This window comes from Muscardinus avellanarius, assembly GCF_963383645.1.
Source record: "Muscardinus avellanarius genome assembly, chromosome: 2".
Lineage (NCBI taxonomy): Eukaryota > Metazoa > Chordata > Mammalia > Rodentia > Gliridae > Muscardinus > Muscardinus avellanarius.
In genome coordinates, this window is record NC_137787.1 from 191,486,619 (window position 1) to 191,510,485 (window position 23,867).

At 48.3% G+C, this 23,867-nt stretch overlaps 1 protein-coding gene across 3 annotated transcripts in view; it reads right to left on the reverse strand.

Annotated features, from left to right (window-relative positions):
* The window catches only part of TMTC4 (transmembrane O-mannosyltransferase targeting cadherins 4), a gene marked incomplete at both ends in the record, with an annotated part of 62,922 nt that extends 46,264 nt beyond the window's left edge, over positions 1–16,658 (reverse strand). For 2 of the 3 annotated variants that reach the window (XM_080688901.1, XM_080688900.1), the window contains 4 exons: positions 3,806–3,893; positions 10,208–10,424; positions 11,563–11,678; positions 16,497–16,658. In XM_080688901.1, the coding sequence (XP_080545027.1) occupies positions 3,806–3,893; positions 10,208–10,424; positions 11,563–11,678; positions 16,497–16,658 (583 nt within the window). The remainder of the gene's footprint in view (positions 1–3,805; positions 3,894–10,207; positions 10,425–11,562; positions 11,679–16,496) is intronic. The other variant, XM_080688902.1, reaches the window with a different exon arrangement.
* Between the last annotated feature and the right edge of the window lie 7,209 nt (positions 16,659–23,867).

A 23,867-nucleotide genomic window follows, 5' to 3' on the forward strand; every position in this document is an offset into this window, starting at 1 on the left:
AGGAGGATAACAGGTTCCCAGCCAGCCTCAGCAACTTGGCGAGGCCTCCACAACTCAGCAAGACCCGGTTTCAAAATAAAAAATAAAAAAAGATAAAAAAAGGCTCGGGGTGTAGCTCAGAGATAAGACTGGCCGTGGGTTCAATCTACAGTAACACACACAGACACACACACACACACAACTTTATAATACACACACTGTATCTAAAAAGGAAGAGAATGAGGTTTCCAAATAAGAAATGCAGCTTCTAAAAGAGTTCTTTAATAAGTAGTTAGGTAAATTTCAGAATACTTAAGTTTTTTTTTTTTTTTTTTTGTGTGTGTGTGTGTGTGTGTTTGGTGGTACTGGGGTTCCTGGAAGCCCTTCTACCTCCAGGCTACACTCCTAGACCTATTTTATATTTTTATTTGGAAACAGGGTCTCTTAAGTCAGCGCGGCTGGCTTCGAACCTGTGCGATCCTCCAGTCTCCGCCTCCCAAGGGCGGGGATTATAAAGGTGCGCCACCACGCCCGGCTTATTTAAGTTTTTTTTTTTTTAAATCAAATAATATTAAACCTCCTTTGGGGGAAAAAAACCTTTCTTAAATTCAAGTTTATATGTTACTAATGCTAGAACCCCCCACCCTTATGTTTAGATGCAAAAAGTACCAAGCCCAAATCCTTAAACACATCACTTTAAACATTAAACAGCACCATTACTTGCACCCCAATAAATACTGGACTTGACTTCTACCCCAGGAAAGTTCTGATCCCCCACTCAACACTTGCAAATGCTGGCCAAGTGGAAGAAATCGTCCCTGGGGTGACTCGGATACAGGTGTTCCCCACTTGGCTTTTGGACCCCTGTACTGACTATCTTGGGGAAAATACAAAATGTGATTTTTTTCCTTAAGATATTTCAAATTTCAACGAATCTACAGACACCTGAAAGCTCACCAATATGAAGAGCTCTGTTGGCTGGACTGAAAGAAACTTCATGGTGAGGTTGGCAACGGCAGCAATGGTGCGACGGTCACAGCCATCCCATGGACGGACACCATGAGCAGGGGATGCTTACTGAGTGCCTGGGAAGTCTGGAGAGCTGGAGTGTTTTGCTCCTTGGGCATTCTGAATAATGGAAGCTTTGCTTTCAAGTCTTTCTAGTGTTGGGTCTCCCTAGCCACGATGACGAATGGTCATGAGGCTCCCAGGGATCTGGCAGGTTGCACCTGCCTCAGCCTCATCTTGAAGCAGACAGTGACTTCGGCACCACTGTGTGGCCTTTCCATAATATTGAGAACTGGAAACGGGAGCGAGGGGCTGCATTTGCTACATCACTGAGATGTTCACCACCTACATTACCTCGCGCTCTGAAGCTGTCACTTCAATAGGAACTTGTAGGTACTCGGGGAACTAGGTTACCCACAGGCACACTTTTCTCAAAGAAAATGGAAAATGAAGACCTGTGGCTTTTCCCAAAGACAACTCTAAAGTCTCAGAAAGTATCATCCTAACAAATTTTAACATATCCTCCCCTGAAGTAACTACTTGCTATTCGCAATGGATTTCAAAGATGTGAGACAGCGTCTTTTGAAGGAAGGACGACATGTCGACGGGCTGCACTCGTGGGATGCATCATTTTGGAGCTCTGTGAGAGCCTCTCAGTACTTTTAAAGACTGCTCTTGTGAAATCATAGAAAAACTATCATGGAACTAAAAATGCTCTGTCCAGGGAACTGATAATGAAATGTTCTCTTAACATGGTAAAAAACTAAAGACATTTTATGTTTTCTCTGGATTCTTTAGATTTCTGTGTTCTAGTTTATAAATCTGTGCATTAAACAGCATCATTACTTGCACCCCTGATAAATACTGGACTTGACTTCTACCCCAGGAAAGTTCTGATCCCCCACTGAGACCCTATTTTTTTATTTTGAAACAAAGTCTCACTAATTTGCAGAGGGCCTCATTAAGTTGCTGAGGATGTCCTTGAACCTGCAATCCTCCCTTTTCAGTCTCCCAAGTACCGGGAATAAAACTATTTTTAAGAACCATCTATACAAAGTCAAATTTCCTTATAAAGCCTTTGGAAACGAATACCAAAAGTAAAAGTGCTTAAATGTGATAGGTTTTTTTTTTTTTTTTTGGTTTATTTTTTGCGGTACTGGGAATGGAATCCAGGGGCATTCTACTTTTGAGCTAAACCCCCAGGCCTATTTTTTAGTCTTTATTTTGAAACAGGGTCTCTCTAAGTTGCAAAGAACCTAAGTAGGAGCTGAGGCTGTCTGTGAATCACACTCCTCCTGTCTCAGCCTCCCAAACACTGGGATTATAAGTGTGTGCTACTACACCTGGATGGGATGGTTTTTAAATTACTTACTACTTTGATTCATAGAAAACTGGTGACATACATTTGAGCTATTCTTTTTCCACAGGACATTCGAGTTAACAGAAGACAGACTCCAGGAAGATGCAGTGGCTTGCAGACCTGCAGCGAAGGTGCCCTGAGCACTTTTCCAATGGTCCCAAGTAATTTCCCTAAATGAACATCTATTTCTAATTTTAAAAGCGCTTCCACAGTAGTTACATCTACCACTGTGATTTGATTTGCAAACATCAACTATTTCCAGGTTAACTTTCTTGAAAACATTTACAGACTCAAATGACCTGACCACTTCTTTCCAATGCTAAGGTAAAACACTGTACATGCTAAAAGGATGTTACTGGGCCGACCATGTGGTTACCACCATTTAATATATTTATGTTAGTACTTCAGGTATTCATGAAAAGTACTCATGGTCTCTGATTCTATCCTAAAATAGCACAAAGACGTATCAATTTAGGTCATTTACTTTATCACCAACAATAAATCAAACTTTAAGGGTGTTTCTTGTACCTGGGGATGTAAAACTAGAAAGACCAAGTGCATGACTTTGAAAGGCTTATAGTCGTGTGTGTGTGTGTGTGTGTGTGTGTGTGTGTGTGTGTGTGTGTGTGTGTGAACCAGGTTTTTATGCATGCTATGCAAGCACTCTTCCACTGCGATATACCCCCATCCTTCTCCAACAATATTTTGATGTGACTACCTCCTAAGTGAACTTTCAGTCTCAGAAAGAAAAATTAGCCCCACTAATTTCCATACTTGAAACTGTTCTATTCACCTGTCCCTATATTCTTCAATGAGCCACAGGCAGTTCTGTCTCAGCATATAAAGTAATAATGACAAACAGGGTGTGTGAGGTTGAGCGTGGCCCCCCTTAGAATGAGTACTGGCGTATTCTATGGTTGTTGGGGGACCCCTTTCCACTGTGAGTTTAGCTGCAGATTTGAGAGGACAGGTGCTCCAAGACAGCTGAGCTCACGTTCAGCCCGTAAGGGAGGAGAGGCAGTGAGTGAAAGCTCTCAGGATTGTTCTATCTACCCTGGGAAACTACGAAGGGGTCGCTGGGCTATAAATACCCAGAGCATCAAGGGTCCAGCCTGCCCCAGCAGAATGTCCATCCTACAATGTTGCTAGAAACAAAACGGCAAAAGCCCATCACGAGCGCTATGGTCTTTCTGCTACGACGTGTGCTCGTGGTGTCTTTAGCCAAGGGGACCCTCCCGTGTGAACACTGGTCCGTGAACTCTGTTACTGATTTGGAACTTTGCATTATGAAAACGGCCGGCGAGAAGAGCTGCATCCAAAGAGTGCCGACGCCTGCAGACCCACACTCCCGCGGAGTGGTGCCCCACGCAAGCAAATCACTCCCCCGGGTAAAACACTGCTCCACAGAATAAACACAGCAAGAGGTGGGGACATTAAGAAGGCAAACAGGGTGCTTACTTTCTCTAAATGCCTTACAGTAGCCAAGGAAAGACAACAAAAAGAAGACGGCACACAGGAGGTCTGCCCGGCCGACAACACCAGCAACCTTGAAAGAAGGGGGGAGAAAGAATCATGTAAAAAACAGTGAAACATGCATCCTTATCAACATACAAAACGAGAAACTCTCCTAGACCCACCACCGATTCGATTGGTGTCCTTACAATTGCTTCCTCTTCTCTTTTTGTTCTAGGACTTGATTTTAACTGCTTCCAGGGGACTGATGTCTCTGTGAGCTGGACAAGGACACACGTGCCATCAAAAGCTGTGTCCCTCCAAGGGCTCCAGCGGCTCAGGCTCCTAGTGTGCCCCAAGTGGGGTTTTAATTGGAAAATTTCATCAGCTCAGAGGACATGAGATAAAAAAAATTTTTTTTTGATCGGAGACATAAAAGATATAAGGTGGGAAATATGTATTAAAAGCCACCAGGCAGATAGAAAAAGACACAGGAATAATTCTCCCAAGCTGTCTCTACCATCTTTTCCTCCCTCCAAACAAAGAGTGATCATATGAGTTAACTTGGAAAGCAGAAAGCTCCGAAAGTGATGAAAAAATAAGAAGAAAACAGAAAGGGGTCCCTTCCATTTCTCTCCCTCCTCTCACCCATAATGGTGCTGCTTCTCAGGGCTCAAGAGGCAACTAACATTTGTATCTATTTCTTTCAGGTTGATTACTGTAACAGTTGCTCTCCAAATGCATCTATCAGTCTCCTTTCTGGGGTCCTTTACTACCTAGAACCTGAACGTGACTTCTATCAAAGCTCTTGCGCTGGTATCTGGGAATCACTTTCATGTCTGCTAGGCTGATGGATTCTCAGAGGACCGACACATCACATGTGAGAGGCTCAGTAAAGACTATTCTTACTGAGTACGGTGGTGCAGCCCTATAATCCCAGTGACTCAGGAGGTTGTGGTAGGAGGATCGTAAGTTCAAGGCCAGTCTGGGCAACTCAGTGACACCCTGTTTCAAAATAAAAAATAAAGAGTAGGGTGTGGCGGCATATACCTGTAATCCCAGCACTCCGGAGGCCGACTGGAGGATCGTAGAGCTGAGGCTCGTCTAAGATATTGAGCAAGACACCATTTGAAAAATGAAAAAGTGAAGGGGGGAGGGTTGGGAGTGTAGCTCAGACGTAGAATGTTCCTGAGTTCAACCTCCAGTACTACTACTGCTACAACGACGACTACTAACAAAGAAAAAGGGAAGGGAATACAGCTCAGTGGTAGAGTACCCGTGGGTTCAAGTCTTATAAATGAAGAAAATGTATTATGACTGAAAATGATGACATATACTTATTCTCAAATGCATGTCTAGTCAATAGGGAAAAAAAGGATACCTTTTGGGCTCTGTTTCCCTCTGCGTTGGCTACATATGAACGCTGAGGTGTGCTATCAGTCCTCACTGTGACCGCTAATGGGTCGTGCAGGGTGTCAGGCAAGGGTTCAGGGCAGAATGAGGCGGTGCAGCCAACCTATGAATGTCGCACACGCGACGCAAGGGGTGAAGCGAAGCCCCAACAGATCTGCTGCAAGCGTGGCAGGGGCCAGAGAGTTCAACAGCATGCTGTGTGGACACAGGGAATATGGACTGTGAGTTCTGGAATCCTTGGAGCGGTAAGCTCACCCAGCCAGGGCACAGAGAAGGAATTGGGGACAGCTGCACGGGACAGACCCCAGCACACGGCAGGGGGTCTACCTATGAGCCCCTCTAAGTCCCATACAGTAAGTACCCGAAAGGGAAAGGACAAAGGGCAGGGAAGCCGGGGGTGGCAGGGCACTGCCTCTGTGGGGCCGGGCGGGTGAGGAAGCGGCCGCAGCGCCCCGGCTCCCTGGTGGCCCTGGTGACGCGGGAGCTTCTTAGAGCTGGGCTCCCCACGGTGCTGCGGATGGGAGTCTCAAACCTCAGACAAGAGAAAATAGTCACAGGAAGAGAGCGACAGGCCTGAGGAGGCAGAGATGAACGCTTCCTGAAGGGAAGGGGAAGAAATGGTCTGGATGAATGCTAGCGATGGGGCCAGGGCCGGTCTGTCGAAACCCCCTGTCATCTGGGTGCCTGAGGCGCCTGCAGACACTGCGGAAGTGAACGTCCAACATCATGCACGTACTCTTAAAGGAAACAATCTTCCTTTTGCTAACTGCCAAAGCAATCCCAAGTCTTTAAGCGAAGTACACTATTTTAAATAAAGTCTGATAAGTGTCTTAAATGGTTTAATTTAGTACTTACAATGAATTTTTGGCATAGAAATCAGAGCTTACGTAAGAAAAAATGTTAAAAAGGCTTTCCAAGGAGATAGTGTCTCCACTATTTTTTTTTTTTTTTTTGGTGAATGGGCTTCTGCAGGATGGGTGTTTTATTTACTTATTTATTTATTTTATGGTACTGGGGGTGGAACCCAAGGGCTTTTCTATAACCAGACTATACACCCAGAACCTATTTTATACTTTATTTGGAAATAAGGTCTGACTAAGTTGCTGAGAGCCTCACTCAGTAGCCGAGGCTGGCTTCGAACCTGTGCGATCCTCCTGTCTCAGCCTCCCAAGCGCTGGGATTACAAGCGTGCGCCACCACGCCTGCCAGGATGAGGTTTTTTTCTTTTCTGATATTTGCAGATTCAGGCAAATTTCAGGCTTTTTTTTTCTAAATATCTGAAATGTCCCATCAGGGTTTCCTGGAGAAATCACTACAGCGCCTCTGAATCCATAAGGCAGGTGGGATCGATCGTTGGAACAATTTACACAAAGACCATAAAGAGAAGTTGGGGAGAGAAGAGGCAAGTTTCCCGCCAAGTCCCTTCCTTTCCTGCAGTCAGGGCGGGGTTTATGGGATGCAAGGGAGGGAATCTTAAAGAGGCTGGAGTGTATCTTTTCATACCTGAATTCAGGCATTTTAAGTACTCTGAGAATAAGAAACGCAGACCCCACGTGGAGGCACTGTATCTCCAGGGCGCTCTGGGGGCTCCAACCTGATCAGCAACCCAGAGCCACAGACCAGGGCCCGTGAAACCCCCTCCGCTCACGTCTATGAACAACCCAGAGGGAGGGATATGGATGGCATCCTTGAGGGACAGCCTGATACTCATAACAGTTGGGGAACAAACAGGTGACAGTGGGCGAAATGATGTCCCAGCCACTCAGAGCCTGGGAGGGGTCAGAGAGCAGGGGACCATGGCCCGCTCTGCCTAGGGCCATCTTGGTTTTAAGTCCAGAGTCAGAACGCTTTCAGTCTCAGGCACACTGGATGGTGGCCAACCTAGGAGACTAGAAAGCATAGGTGTTTATTTGCCATGGGCAAATTTTTTTTTTTTTTTTTTTTTGACACTGGGGATGGAGCCCAGGAGCATTCTACCTCCGAGTGACAGCCTAAGCCCTATTTTTTATTCTTTATTTTGAAATAGGGTCTCACTGAGTTGCAGAGGGCCTCACTCAGTAGATGAGTCTGTCCACAAACCGCGATCCTCCTATCTCAGCCTCCCAAATGCTGGGATTATACACATGCGCCACCGTGCCCGGCTTTTAAAACATTTTCAGTGTTACAGGTGAAGAGGGATGAAGACAAAAAACAATACAGGAAATTTATGTCACTAAAACCTGGGCTTATACCTCCACCACTTTCCCTTAACAAATAAAACCGAGGTGCATCAGCTACCCAAATCCCCCGTTTTCATCCACAGGGGCCACGCGCAGCGCCCCGGGCTGCCTCCTCAGCGCCAAGACACCTGGGAGGCGCTCGCCTGCCTGCCGTGGGAAAATTAAAGTCTCAGGGTGGCCTGCTCTGCACATTGCCAAAGCTGGAATTTTACAATACTGAGTGGGAGATAACCAGGAAATGCAGATAAGAGGAAACTGAAAACTATTTGCCCAAATAATGAAAGGTACATATATAAAACGTGAATCTTAGAATGCTAATTTCTAATTATCCATTAACTCTTTCCTTCTCCCTCTCTTCTTTCCTTCCCTCCCTGCTGGGGATAGAACATCTTGTGTTTGCTAGGCAAATACTCTACCACTGAGGTACACCTCCAGCCCCATAACTATTTTTTTTTCTTTTTTTTTTTTAAATAGTACTTGGGATTGAGCCTAAAGGAATTCTACCTCAAAGCTATGCCCAGCTCTTTTTATTTTTATACTGGGATCACACACATGCACCATAGTGCTTTAGTTTGTAATTAGCTTTTCAAGTTGGAGTTCATGAATGGGGGGGGGAGAGATGAAGAAAAATTTCAAATAATCCGTTCTCTCCTATGGCTTATGACTTCCCTTTTAGAGATCTGGATGTGGCCTTTGGAAATTAATGTGTCCAAGACTGCCCTTATCTGGAGTGAGCGTGTGTGTATGAGTGTGTATGTTTATTTATTTATTTATTTATTTATTTATTTATTTGTTTATTTATTTAGTTTTAGGTGGTACTAGGGGTGGAACCCAGAGACTTTCTACTTCCGGGCTATACTCCCAGACCTATTTTATATTTTATTTGGAAACAGGGTCTTACTACTTGCTGAGAGCCTCACTAAGTAGCTGAGGCTGGCTTCGAACCCGTGTGATCCTCCTGTCTCAGCCTCCTAAGCGCGGGGATTACAAGCGTGCGCCACCACGCCCCACTGAGTGTGTATGTTTATAAGGACATCTAGTCATACTTAATGGCACTGAAAACTTTTATTTCAACTCAGTACTTAAAAGTCACAACTTTAGAAAACTTTCTTGGGTTAATAAGTTAAATCGTTCATTCTGCTTTTAAGAGCATGCTAATTTAGATTAGAAGCAAGCAGTATTCAAATAAGGATTTTCTCAGCACTGTTTATGACTGAAGGATCCCAGCAAACATTTAGATCAAAGAGAACAGAGATTGAATCCGACTCTAATTTGATCATAGTTATGTATAAAAAACCTGTAAACTCTTACAACATCAGTTCCTAGCCTATCAAGTCTTTAAATCCTCTGAATTTGCTGAAGTAAAATTTAAAAATATATTAGAAGGTTGTCCTCCTGCCTCAGCCTCTCGAGTACTGGGATTGCGAGCATGCGCCACCACAACTTGCTTCTCAGACGCGATACCAAAGAATCGACAATTTAATAAGATTAGATGCCGGACACAGCAACTGTGTTCATCATTCTGGAACTGGCTTCAAGATGCCCAACAGACATCTGGTTCCATGTCGGTCTCTACGTGTCTGTACTGAGTGCACAAGTCTATTGGGAAAAAGTAATAAAGTAGGCAGATGCAGTATTTTACAGTAGGAACTTCAGGCTCACAGAATGAACGTCTAAAATCTGGTCTTATACCGCAGCAAATACATTCACTTGCATTTTCCAAGGGTTCATGGGTGGGGAGGGGAGCAGTTCCTGACACTCATAAAGGTCTAGCTTAATCCTAAGACAGTGTGCCCCCAATACATTCAGCAACAGCTCAATGGCCTGGAGGTGGGGTCCGCAGGACAGCAGGGGGCTCCTGTCAGGAGCGCCCCATTGCCTGGTCCAAGGCCAGTCAGAGGAGAGGACAAGAGGGGGAGAGGAGGAGGGAGGGTGATGGCATGAGCGTCCCTCCACGTAGCATCTCCCAGTGTGGGCCTCGGAAACCTGGGACTGAAGTCCTCCTCAACAGTCACCAAGTACTGACTCTGAGTTAGTCTTTTCTTTACAGCCCCCACCCGAGCCCCAGGCCACTGCCTGGAAATGACTGCAGTAGCCCATCTAATGTCACAGCATTTTATCAAGGTAAGGATGAGAAAGTACTTTGTATATCACAAAGCTGTCGGCTACCATAGAAAAGCTCCCTTTGCTGAAGAATGGTTCTTAGTGGCTGGTCTCTAGACCCCAACGCCAGGCATTACTCAAGATTCGACCTTCATGGATGGTGTTGTCACACAAGCGACACAGCAAGTGTCTCTGGAGACCACGCCTTTGGTACAAAATCTCCTCCGAATGGTACCCTGCATCCGTTCACGGGAGATGTCTCTGTCCCAGGAGCAACAGTTTCAAAGCTCTTGCAGGGCGTTTATGGGGTGCCCTTTCTATCTCTAGAGTAAACTGTAGTGCAACTCTATTTAGCCTTGGAAGCAAGAGGAATAAGTATATCAAAGGAGCCTGTTTTAGAAAATAAGATGGTACACAGATACCTTATCATTTCTCTGTCCTTTTTTGTACTGGAGATTGAGTCCAGGGGCACTCTACCTGCGAGTTACACCCCTAGCCCTTCTTATTTTATTTTTTTTTATTTTGAAGTAGTCTCGCTAAGTTACCGTCCTTAAAACTGCAATCCTCCCATCTCGGCCTCCCAAGGTCTGAGATTCCAGGCATGCACCATCATGTGTGGCTGGCCTTAATATTTCTTACACACATGCAGATATCACAGGCAGGAGATACTTACACACTCAGTGTGCACCGGATGGACAGCGAACAGCAGCGCAGCCAGCAGGGACGCCCTGGGGGCCAGGTGCACCCTCCGCCCTTTACTGGTGTACTGCAGACCACCAAACAGCACCGAGAAGACGTCCACCATGAGGACAGAGATGCCGCTGTGCAGGAGGATGTTGACCACGTGGAAACCCACCGGGTGGAAGCCGCCCGACAAGTAGTAGTTAATCCTGCCGCAAACACGGAAAGTTCAAGGCTCGACACCCAGAAGGGACCACAAAACAGCGACGGCCCATTTATAAATGTTCAAAGGAGGCGACTGAGACCTCGTGCCTCCCTGGTAAAAAACGCCACCAAGCTAATCATGTGTCAAGCTAAGGAGCCCGATGAAACAGCGTGAATGTAATTAACCACGGAGGGGAAGATGGAAGAAACGAACAAGTTCAAGGTTGGGGGCGGGGTGGGACTGAAAACACGCAAAGAGGAAAAGCTAGAAAATTTTTTAAGTGCTAAAAAAAAAAAGGAAGGGCTGCATTCCAGGCAGACATAATCTACATTTGTAGATTATGTAGACATGGCTACCCCTTTCAAGACCAGGATTTAAGAGAGGCCTGTCACTTGCTTGTCCACAAAAATGGTGCCTCTGAGTTTTCCAGCCAGCCTTCCTCCAAGAAGCAACTCTCTGCTGCCAGCGATTCTTACTTTCGAGTGCTTCTCTCCTACGGCTGGTGGCTTCCATTCATCACTCCCAGACTTCTTTGAGAGATGTACACGCGAGTATTTAAATGCACTTGAGACCCAGCATGAATGAGGACTCTGTGCACGCTGCGGCTCCCTGACGGACGGGGGCAGGGAGGTTGTTTTTTAAGTTTCAATTTCACTTTGCATGCTGACTCGGTGCTCTAGGAAGATTTAGAGCTTAGCTGCTGTTTTGTTGTTGTTATGAAAAAAAAAAAAAAAAACACCCTACAACTTCATTAGAGGCTCATGTTTCTTTGATACACATCAAACTGCTCCCTGCGCGCTAACCAAAAAGCACAGGGCCGGCTGTCTGAAAACAGTAAAATACAGAATGCGTCAGCACTTTGTGCCTTGTCCCCCACAGAGGCCACGCGTCTTCTCTTTCTTGTTCCAATTTTAGTCTGTGCTGCCGGGGCTGCTCTTTGAAGTGGAGTTTCCTCGGGCACCTTCTCTGCCTCCCCGCAGCTCACCTAAGAGCTGGAATTAGCATGCACTTCTGCGGATACAGGAGCGGCTGCCAGCTCCCTAGGAACCCAGACTGGACCTGCCACACCAGAGCATGGCAGGCAGGCGACCCTCCCAGACCCCGCACCCTCAGCCCTAAAATGGGAAAATCTGGATCCTCACCGGAAAGTCAGGACGGTGAGGGGCCGGTAGGACTTGTGGCTGTTGTTGCTGCTCAGTCTGCTGCCCCAGAAGTCGTGATGCCACAGGTCGCCCAGGGGCGTGTCTGCTCGGAGGTCCTGCGGGGACACCGCTGGGGTCATTTTGGACAAGAGTCAGGACTCCTCCCCATGTGGGGTCCTCACCGAGCCCTCTCCTGGATGGTCACCTTGGCCTCTCCCCATGGCGACTCCTCTGCCATTCATCTCTCAGCCATCCGTGCAGGCCTTCTAAGTGGACCCTGCCCTGTTCTAGGAGCCTCAGGACATCTCCCATCCCGGCACACCGGTGACTTATAATCACAAACTACCTGTTTGCACTAGATTGAAACTCTACAGGACCTGGCGCACAGCTGAGCTTAGTGGGAGTATACAGAAAGTGCATAATACAAGCCGAACAAATGAAACACTCAACTAAGTAAGATCAGTATTCAATAAGTAAGGGAATTTACCAAAACTATCATGGTTCAAACTTATATGTGGATAAACATATTTTCTTAAAGCTTTCCATTTTTGATCATGAGCTAAGCATACTGAAATTAAAAAAAAAAAACCCTTCCATATATATGTACCAATTTATATATATAAAATATAAAAATACATATAAAATATATATATATATATATAAATTGGTACTGGGAGTTGAGTCCAAGGGCATTCTATCTCTGAGCTATACTCAGCCCTATTTTATTTCTTTCTCTCTCTCTCTTTTCTTTCTTTCTTTCTTTTTTTTTTTTTTTTTTCTTTTTGCAGTACTGGAGATGAAACCTAGAGGCATTCTGCCTCCGAGCTACACCCCCAGCCTTATTTTTTAAATTCTTTTTATTTTGAAGCAGGGTCTCACTGAGTTGCAGAGGGCCTAAGTAGCTGAGGCTGTTCACAAACCAGCAATCCTCCCGTTTCAGTCTCCCAAGTACTGGGATGACAAACGTTGGCCACCACGCCCGGCTGTATTTCATTTCTTGTTTTGAAACAAAGTCCCACTCAGCTCTGAGGGTCTCAAAGTTGCTGAGGCTGGACTCCAACCTGCAATCATCCTCATCTCTGAGATTACAGGCGTGTGCCACTATGCCCAGCTTAATTCTCAAAGATAAAAATCACTAAATATTGGGGGAAAAAACCCAAAACACCTGTCCCTATCATAATGCCGAGGTCACTAATTTGGTACTATGCTAAACATTTAGCAACACATCCTTTTTTACATTTAAAATCTGAAACTAAGTGGCGTGAAAGGTAGACAAGACACTGTGGAATAAACAGCAAATATGATTACTAATTTTCTCTTTAAGGCAGAATTAAACAGGAATGTGTTAGGGACAGGATGCAGGATGTGTGAAGCATTGCTCAGAGTCAGCCAGCATTTCTTCTTGCAGTAACCAGACTGATTCTCCAAAGCATAGGAGGGCTTCAAAGGGGAGGGGAAGCTCATGGACTTAGCAGGTCACTGGAGAACGAGGTTGGTGTGGAGCCAGGAGCATGACTACTCATCGCTCCACCAGACTCCCCACCAAGATGGCCAGGCCACCTCCTGCTCCATCGCATCCCAGGACTAGCACCTGGGTCCCACAGGTGGGCGCACCTGATAGGAGAGTGTGAGTGGGTGCCCACTCCCTCACTGAGCCTTCTCTTCTGAGCACATCAGATGCCCCCGCCAGGCACTGTGGTGCACCCCTGTGATCCCAGTACTTGAGAGGCTGAGAGAGGAGGATTGCATGTTCGCAGCCAGTCTCAGCAACTTAGTGGGGCCTTCCACAATTTAGTAAGACAGCTTCAAAATAAAAACCAAAAAGGGCTGAGGGTGTATCTCAGAGGTAGAATGCCCCTGGGTTCAATACCTAGTATCATAAAAAAGTCCCCAAAAGAAGTGGCCCTAAAGTGCAAATAATGTCCACGCCACACCCCAAAACTCAGTACTTGCCGTGTAAGTGCTTGCCGACTCAAGGGAAAGCCTTTAGAAATGGGGACAGAGGCAAAGTGGGTCAGTCACCTGACACCGCGTTATGGATGACGGGGCTCAGCTTCATGGCCTTCAGCACACCCACCACCCCATCCCAGGAGCCAGGCAGATGCTCTGTGAAGGTCATGGGACGCATCTGCTTCCTTAGGAGCCTTGGTGACAAAACTGGAAGACTTAAGTCTTTGACATCGTCACAGAAGTGCTTGTTCAGCTGCAAAGGGGCTGGGCAGAGGAGCATCTCATCCTCCCTTTGAAAAGGAAATAAACACCAGCGAAGCTCTAAATATTTGATTAGGCGTAGCCTACACACAGCAGGGTGTGCAACCGAAAGAAAGGTCAGTTTTCCTTATAATGACTTATGGAAGTGACGGATTTTGCCTGAAATTCCTTATAACACCACCACCTCAAAGAACATCGTCATCTCAAGGAACAAAGAAAAGGCGCCTGGACACTGCAGGGAAGCATCTGAACAGTCTCCAACACCAGGACCCAGGAACAGCCTGATTCCCATCGCTGCGGAGATGGTGCCAGGGAGCAAGGGCCTGCCAAGGCATCAGCAGGGCACAGGGTGACCCTCAGGGAAACCATGCCCAGACCGTGCCCACAGGACATGCTTCAGATGCCTCCCCTCTCACAGAAGGAAAGAGAAGCAGAGCCAGGCCCCCACACGCCATGGCACCTACGCTTTGTCCTGCTAGCTGGCTAGAATTCTCTAACACTGATTCTTTTTGTGGTTTGGATTTAGAATGTTCTCCTAGCTCTCACAGGAACAAGGTAGCAATGTTGGAAAACTTGGTTGAGGAGGGGTCCCTGGGGGTGTGGCCTTGGGGATTACAGAAAGTCCTCACCTGCCTGCTCTGCTTCCGGCCTCCATGATGGGAGAATAGAGCCTCACTTTCTCCCTATACTTCCTGGCTGCCATGCTCCTGAACTCCAGACCCAGGCCCGAGCCCAGAATCTCCCCCAAAACTGTGAGCACATAAACTTTCTTATAAGTTGTGTGATCAGTCCTTCTGTATTATAGCAGTAAGAATGTTGAGAGAGTTCTAAAGTAATGCTTTACTAACGTAGAAGAGTCAAAACTGTCGCCAAAATGAATGATGGAATTTAAAAATTAAGTACAATTCTTCTTAGGAAAGCAGTTTGGCAGCTTGGAAGCCATTAACTGGACAGAGTTGCTCAGAGTTACTTACTGCTTTTAAGTATGGTTAAAAAAAGAGCTGAGACAGGAGGATCACAGTTTGCAGCCAGCCTCAGATACTTAGTGAAGCCCTTTGCAACTCAGTGAGACCCTGTTTCAAAATATAGAATAAAAAATAGGGCTGGGGGGTGTAGCTTGCAGGTAGAATGCCCCTGGGCTCCATCCCCAGTACCACACAAACAAACAAAAAAAAAAATTAAAAATTTAAAGAGCTGAAATCAAGTCATCTACAGGAAGTGCTAGGTGAACCTGCAGGAAATTATAAGCCAAGAACTTGACTTAGAAGTAAACGTCAATAATGCTCTAGTACGTGCTATGGAAATGGAGAGAATTAACTATAATATTCTATTACAAGTACAATGTCTGCAAATCAATCATGTTTTCCCTGAAGACACATGCTTGTTATAAGGAGAGTTTTCCTCAACATTTCTAATAGGAAAATAATGACTTCTTCATATTTTTCCCCTTTTTTGGTACTGAGGCTTGAACCCAGGGGCATTTTACCTCTAAGCTACACCCCCTGCTTCTTTTACTTTTTTGTTTTAAAACAGGGTCTCGCTAGGTTGCTGAGAGTCTTCATAAGTTACTGGGGCTGGTCCAGCCTTCGATCCTCCTCTCTCAGCCTCCCAAGTACTAGGAGTACAGGAACGTGCCACCACACTTGGTTGGACTTCGTGTGTGTGTGTGTGTGTGTGTGTGTGTGTGTGTGTGTGTGTGTTACTGGGGATTGAACCCAGGGGTATTCTATCTCTGAGCAACACCCCCAGCTCTACTTTTTATTCTTTATTTTGAAACAGGGTCTCACTAAGTTGCAGAGGGCCTCACTAAGTATCTAAGGCTGGTCACAAACCTGTGATCCTCCTGTCTCAGTCTCCCAAGTACTAGGATTGCAAGCATGCGCCATCACGCCTGGCTCAACTTCCTATTTCTAAGAGCATTCAACAGGAGGGTTAGACCTCCTAGGATTACACGTCCTGCAGACGTAGATGGGTACATTCCTTCAAATCCTCAGTATCAGCTAAGCAACATACACGAACTGTCACAAAGGCCACACCTCAGGTACGTTCCCTGAGTTTTTTCCTCTGGGCCTTCCTTGCCTCTGACTTCCTTCTTATAAGTCTAGCCCCTTTGAACAAACTGATTTCTTTTTTCCTAACTCTGATGAGCAAGAGAAAGACAATACCACTCTCCCTGTACGGACACGGCTACAACTGGCAAGGAGGCTGACTGGGATTCTGCAAGGTCAGCACATGGGGGCCTCCACACAGGAGCGAGCAGGAAGCGCGGGAGGCACGGCCCACAGCAGCTGGCACGGCCATCCTCACATCGCTGAAGGGCAAGCCGCAGCATCCTGGCTGCCGCTGGACGAAGTGCCTTTGGTGGGCCAGCAGACCCGACCATCACTGCAGCAGACGCACGACTGCCTTTCTCGTTTGAACTGTTCTGAAACAACGTTCACAAAACCTGAAATACTCAGTGTGCAACACCTTGTCCCGCCCTTGCCTTTAGGAGGACAGCCTCTGCGATCCACGTGTGGCTGGGGCTGCACGAGATCAGACAACCTGCAGACCTGGTTGCTGGCAATCAAAGAAGCACTACGTTAAGGAGGTGATACAAAAATAATAAAGAGACGGGAAATCTATTAGCCCACGTTTAACAAAGAATTCAGCACCAACTTAGAGGATTCCTGAGACAGAGACGAGCAGTTCACAAAAGTTTCCCAGGAGAGCGAGATACAAACCTTATTGTTGACGATAGCTTCAGAGTCGTCGAAGACAAAGTCTCCATCATAGCTCCGTGCAAAACACACGAGGGAAACAAGTCCCACTGCTAACTTGGCCCAGAAAGGGGGAAGGACGGAAGACGGAAGGATGTGGTCCAGCTCGGCGTCCAGCTCGGCCATCATGAACACTGCGGCAGTCTGCCGCGAGTTCCAGCATTCTGCTGGTTAGGAATCTGCAAGAAAAATGACGATCCATAAACACTCACCAACACACTGTTAGGAAGGCTTCTGCAGTAGACATGTTTCTGTAGGCAAAGAGGAGCTAGACGGTCGCCTAGGCTATAATTTTAGAGACGGTGATTACTGAAAAGGTTAAGCTGTGCCTTTTAAACTTCATGGGCCAGGAAAGACACCCGGACATAAGCAGGTTCCTGAGTCCTACAACGAGTTATGAAATCAGAGGACTTTTGCTTTCTTTTCTTTTTCTTTTTTGTGATATTTGGAATTGAACTCACTGGCATATTACCTCCAAGCTACACACCTAGCCTTTTTTTTTTTTTTTTTTTTAAGTGTCTAAGTTTCTGAGGCTAGTCTCAAAATTGCAATCTTCCCATCTCAGTCTCCCAAGTACTGGAATTATAGGTGTGTACCACCATGCTCCGCTTCCTTTGATTTCTGATGTTAGATGGGCTACCCTTTAGAAACACAGATTTAATGGAATCCTTTTATCAACGGCATAAAGCAAACCATTTTTAAGAATCTCTGAGCTAGTTCACAAAGCTTTAGGAAAAAAAAAAGTTACCATCTTTATCCAATTCCAATCAAGATAAGTCAATAACTGTTGATGACTGGGTCTTGGCACACTGAGTGTGTGTGTATGTGTAGGGCAGTGTGTAAGACATGATCTTAACTCTGAAAGAGCTTACAGTCTCTTCACAGAATTCACAAGCACACAGGTCAGTTAGAGGGAAATCCTGAGGCAAGGCCCAGGACTCTGACTGACCACCAGGTTAGTGGGTCCCACAAAGAGAGAGGACAGAGCAACTGAATGCTTTGGGTTGACACCTTGTCCCAGACAGGGACAAACTGTGCCCCAAAGGAGCAGAGGAGAGGTGTTTCTACATAAGGATCTGACCTTCAATACCAGTAAAAGAGTCAAGGCCATACCATATTATTTAGAATTTTCAAGCAGGCAGCAGGCCTGGACCCTAACCTTGCCACTTATAATCTATGTGGCCTGTGGGTGTCCCTGTCCTCTCTGAATCGACTTCCTGGGACACTATGAAAAGCCTAAGAACTTTCTAGCAGCAAGTTATCTAACAGGTTCTTGCTTTGCAACCAGCCCAAAGAAATATCAAAATATACACAAATCGCATTTCTGTATCCCAGTTTCCACATCCCCCAGTGGTGCTTCCTAAGAGTTCCCAGTGGGTCAAAGCACTTGGCTTCGATCTTGTATCATTTTGGACAGGTTACTTGACCTCTCTGGAGATGACAGTGCCTACCTCACATGGTTTTAATGAGTACTCAGGGGAATGTGAGCGATTATAACTGTACTTTTTCCCATGAGGCTGAGCTCAGGCACAGACGATTTTCTCTGGAACATTCTCTTTTGTATCTGCTAATTGGTACCAAGGCTGTGGTCTTCCTACAAAGGCAGCAGGGTGGGGGAGAATGGCGAACAGCTTGGATGTCCTGGTCTCCATATTTGCAACTGAATAGTCTAGGTTATGGAATCAACCCGATCCAAGTAAAAATGTGGAGGCGGCCGGCATCTTTTCTAGAGCTTTTTGTTGGAATGAAGGTGGAGACAGATCAGTGGGCAGGAAGACACATCATCCCATGGTGACCTTCCCAGGCTTACCACCCAGATGAAAGGCCCAAAACTTGTTCACCCCTTGCGCCCCGATGGGAGGCAAACCCTCACAGTGCCAGGGACTAGCCATCCATTGCCTTCTTTTTTTGATGAAAAGATGAACCATTGCTCAAACCCCAAGTACAGTTCCAAACACAATTCAAGTTACCACTCAGGCCCCAATCACTAAAGAAACTACTCCTGCTACATAATCAAAAATCTGGTGCATGCGTGTAACCCACGTGCTTGGGAAGCTGAGACAAGAGGATCACAGGGTGGAGGCCAGCCTCAGGAATTTAGCAAGACCCTTAGCAACTCAAAAAATGAAAAGCACTGGAGATTTCACTTGGAGGTAAAATGTGCCGGGGGTGACCTCTCAGTATGAAAAACAAAACAAAAAACCTCAACAGTTAGGAAGATACCATGACCTAACTTGGAGAGAATAAAAGTGTTCTTTGATTTATAAAACAAATGTGGAGGGCCTGCCGTGGCCCACACCTGTAATCCCAGCTACTTGGGAAGCTGACACGGGATTGCAAGTTTTGAGGCCAGCCTGGGCAACATTAAGTTAACATTAAGAGATTCTGTCTCAAAATAAAAAGGTTTTAGCCGGGCGTGGTGGCGCACGCTTGTCATCCCAGCATTCGGGAGGCTGAGACCTGGAGGATCGCGGTTCGTGGACAGCCTCAGCTACTTAGTGAGCCCTTCTGCAACTCAGTGAGACCTGGTTTCAAAATAAAGAATAAAAAATAGGGCAGGGGGTGTAGCTCAGAGGTCAAATGCCCCTGGGTTCCATCCCCAGACCCACAATAAATAAATAAATAAATAAATAGGTTTTAAAGGGGCTGGGAATGTAGCCCAGTTCTAGAGCACCCCTGGATATTGGATTGCCATGGTACTAGGAAAAAAAATGTGGAAAACCCCCAAATAATTTGTATTAACTTTAAATGCGTAATGAAGTTTTGAGCTGATAACTGGTCATATAACTGGTTTGGATGTTATCTGCTTTAGCTCCAAATATTTGATCATTACTTCACATACAAGAGAGTTTGCAATAAAACTCAAGTGGCCTTAAAGGAAAGCCACGGACTCTGTGCTCTTAAATTAGCTACTAAGCCTCCCCTTTTAGTTTGTTTATAACATGGACTTGTCATTGTGGTACTCAAAAAAACAGCTCAGATATATGAAGGACAGACTATGGACTCTAACTTCCAGGTGCCCTCCCTGGTGGGCCAGGTCCTGCTCTGGGGAATTCAACAGGATGGTCCAGCCATTCTCAGAACACCTGTTCTTTCCCTCCCACAAGGGCAGCATGGAACCTAGTCTGTGTCTTTCCCTCCTCCACCCTCAGCCCTGGCTGACTCCCACATCTCCCAGGCACAGTCCCGGTTCTCCACTCTCCTGAGCTCATCCTCCATGGTGGCTAGGGCCCCACTTCTTTGCTGCCACTGCAAATACTCACAAATGTCCTTTCCTTTTAGAGGAGCCCCCCTTACAGGGGAATAGTTCAGAAAATCCCCCCTTTTTGTGGTACTGGGGATGGAACTCAGGGGCATTCCATCTCAGAGCCACACCATGATCCCTCTCTTTTATTCTATTTTGAAATAGGGTCTCATTGAGTTGCAAAGGGCTTCACTCAGTAGCTGAGGCTGTCCACAAACCTCGATCCTCCTATCTCAGCCTCCCAAATGCTGGGATTACAAGTGTGCGCCACCCCACCTGGCTCCAGAAAATCCCTTTTATTGGCAAATAAAAAGAGCTACAATAAGTTCATAACCCACGTGAGGTTCTCCGAGTCCAGTCCAGCCACTGCGAGCACAGGCCCTGAGGGCAGCCCTATCTGGACTCACCGGCCACATGACTCTGGGCACCTCAGTCTTCCCAAGATCAGTGTCCTCTTCTCTACCGTAGTGTACCACTACTTTCTTCAGAGGTTGGGGTGAGGTTTAAATGACATAATGTAAGCAGAGGGCTAGTTGTTTTGGCAAGATTAGTTCCTGGTGCCCAGAGTCTCTGACCCTCGGTCTTGAGAACACCCATTTTGCTATCAATTGTTCCAACCAGGGCCAGCAGCAGCCTATGAGGTGAGCAGGTGCAGCTGAGAGACTCCCTTCTTTTGAGCAGAGCTCTGCCACATGGCTTCCCTGGCCAGGTGTGGCTGTGCCCTGCACAAGGGCACACAGTCACCCTGATCCAACTCCCCTGGGTTGCAAAGCGAAGGGACATTGTTCTACAACGAGCCTTGGTGCTCAGGTCAAGAAGCTGTGTGTGGGTGAAGTGGCAGAGATGGGCACCAGCTCCTTCTACCCTCTTATGCCCCTGTGCTGAAACAGAAAGGGACACTTTCTCTTTTTCTCTCGATGGGCCCTGTTAGGGCTCCTTGGCCACAGATGGGTCATAAGTTCTCCTTATGGAGGGACCAGATGGGAGCTTCCGCGTGGCCTCAGACACTGCGCCATCCAGTTGCAGCAGTTAACAACATCTGTGCTGTCTGACTCCTGTGTCTGTGTTAAGTGCCCCCCCAACAGGAGTTGAATTTGGAATGAAATCAATGATCTCTTTATCTTCCCTTTCTCAGCCTTCTAATATCAAGCCCCTATTTTCCGGAGGTTAAAACAAATTAACCAGTTGTCAATGAAAAAGTCAAAAAGATTTCAAACAGGGAATCCTCCCCACCCCCCAAGAAACAAATACCACTAAGCTGTGAACAGCGGGGAGCCAGTGACTGCTGGCAGGGCAGCCTGGGCTGCAGTCAACAGAAAGGTGAGACCACAGCTAAATGATTGACTCTGGAAAATTAGCAGCGGTCACCTACTGGAGAACATCCTTCCACATGCGTGGAGGGGCTGCTGGCCTCTCTACCTCATCAGGAAGAATTTATCCACACAGCCAGCTGCCCTCTGCCAGGCTGAGGGGAGACAGTGCATCTGGCCATCAGACTAGAGAACAGAATGGCTCCTGACCCACACTCAAGGGCTTGGCAGGGGCCTGACCCGGGCCGCCCTCTCCTACCACCAATGCTCACGGCAAGCCGGCAGCCAGCCATCTCCACGGCCGCCCCCCTCGCAGAGCTGAACAAAACGCTGCTGGGTCCGCCCCGCAGTGACCGCCTTCCCGCGCCTCGCGGCGATGCGCGCGGGCCCTGGCCGCCTCTGGCAGGAGCGGCTGCGAGTGTTTCCCTAGCTCCAGTTCTGTCCAGAAAGTTTCCAGCTTGCCGAGCTCGCACCGCTCACCCTCTCAATCGGCCAGTCACCTTGCCCCGCCTCCCCTCGGGACTCGGCAGCTGGGTCGGAAATGCAGGGCCAGGGCGGGTTCTCAGGTCTTACTATGAAACTGCTTCTTAAGGGATCTTCCATACCCATCCGCTCCCGGGAAGGAGCAGGGGTTGGATAACTCCGTGGCTAGGTCGTTCCTCTAACTCCTCCCTCCCTTCTTTTGTGTGTGTTTTTTTTAAAAAAAAAAGAAAGCAAACGCACGCAGCCCGCAGCCACAACATCAACACGCCCAGGCGCCCCGTGGAGTTCGCAGGGGCGCGCGGGCTGCACCCCCTGCCTCCCACTCGGTGGCCCCGGGCGCAGCGAGCGCGGGGTACCCACCCGGCGGCGCCGCGGGGAGCCGCCTCGACCCGCGGGCGGCCAGGCAGCGCGGCTTTGCCCGCCATCGCCCGCGCCGGCCAGCTGGCGTACCGCGGCCAGGTGGCCGCTCCGCCCCGTGCGCTCGGGCCGGGCCCGCGGGGCGCAGGGAGCCCGGGAGCGCGCGCGCCCTTTGTCCCGGCGCCGCGTCCGCGGTGGCAGCCCGCGTCCCGCCGCCAACTCCTCAGCAGGCGCCGCCGCCCCGGGGACCGCGCCTCGGCGGCAGCAGGAGCCCGCGCCCGCTCCGCGCCCGCTCCGCGCGTTACCTGCCAGGAGCCGGAGCCGCCGCCGCCTCTCCCGCCCGCGCACGGGAACTCCGGCGGCTCCCGGCGCCCGCAGCCGGCAGGGGAGGCCCGCGCCGCCCCCCGCCGCGCCCCGCCGCGCCCGCCGCCCCCCACGCGCGGCGCTCCCGCGCTCCACCCGCCCCGGCCCGCCCCCTCCTCGCCCATTGGCTGCTTCTCCCGTCACTTCCGCGCTGCAGGCCGGCTTCCCTTCGGCTCATTGGTGGATGGGCCGGTGACGTCAGGCCAGAGGGCGCTAGTGGGCGGGAGACCGACGGGCTGGCCGGGAGAGGAGGAAGCGGAGCGCTGGGCCGGGGCCGGGCGGGCCGGGCCGGGGCGGGAAGGGGCGGCCCCCGCGTGGCCCGGCGGGGAGGGCTGCGGGAGCCGGGTCGCCCTCCTTCCTCCCGGCTTGGGTCCGGTTTGGCGCCTGGATAGCGCGCCCTCCCTGCGGAAGAACGCGAACTCGGGACTTCTTCCTGGCGGGGAGGAGTTGTTGGAAATCGTGTGTGTCCCTTTCTGCCCCTTGGGCCCCAGGAGCCCCCTGCGGAGCCTCACCTGGCCAGGCCTTCAGACAGACGGCCTGGCACCTACTGTCAAAGCCCACTCTGCCCTAACCCTCCGCTCCCACGCGGAGGGCCACGGCACCCCCACACTATTCTCCCTACATGTCTTTGCTGCCAGTTTCAGGAACAAGAGAAACTTCCCACTTGCCATTGCCAAACTGACACAACTTCTGTCAGCACCATCACCCTCCTCTGGACTTTTAATTTTCTTTTTAGATTTATTTATTCATTCATTCATTCATTTATTGTGGTACAGGAGATTGAACCCAGGGGTATTCTACCTGAGTTACATCCCAGGCCTATATGTTATTATTATAATTATTTTTAATTTGGAAACAGCCCTCGAACATGTGATCCTCTTGTCTCAGCCTCCCAAGTACTGGGATTATAGGCTTAACACTCACAGACCTTTTAAATTTTGAAACAAGGCTAGCCCTGAACTTGGGATCCTTCCTGTCTCAGCCTCCCAAGTGCCGGGATTACAAACTGTGCCTCTGTGTCCTGATCTGACCTTTTATCGAGTATCACAAAATCCCATCAGTCTCTCCCTCCGAGCTGGGATCCGTATTCTCGGGATTTAATCATTCCCAAGCCCTCCTCTCTCTGCTGCCACCTGGTCTCTCCCCTGCTCTCCACCTCTGAAGTTGTCAAGAGCTCTGCCTACCTCTGCTTTGTAGTGCCCAACCCCGATACTTCTTGGTTTCCACACTCAGAGAGACTGCCTTTGCTTTAGAACAACACCCGCATGGCATCCCTTAACCCAAAGGACACGTGGCCTCCTCATAGTACCTGATCTCTCCACAAAACTCCTCCTTCCTCTTTAAAACTCATTTTTCAGCCGGGCGTGGTGGCGCACGCTTGTAATCCCAGCATTTGGGAGACTGAGACAGGAGGATCGTGGTTCATGTATAGCCTCAGCTACTTAGTGAGGCCCTCCGCAACTTAGTGAGACCCTGTTTCAAAATAAAGAATAAAAAATAGGGCTGGGGGTGTAGCTCAGAGGTCGAATGCCCCTGGGTTCCATCCCAGACCCGAAAAAAAAAAAAAAAGCAACAACA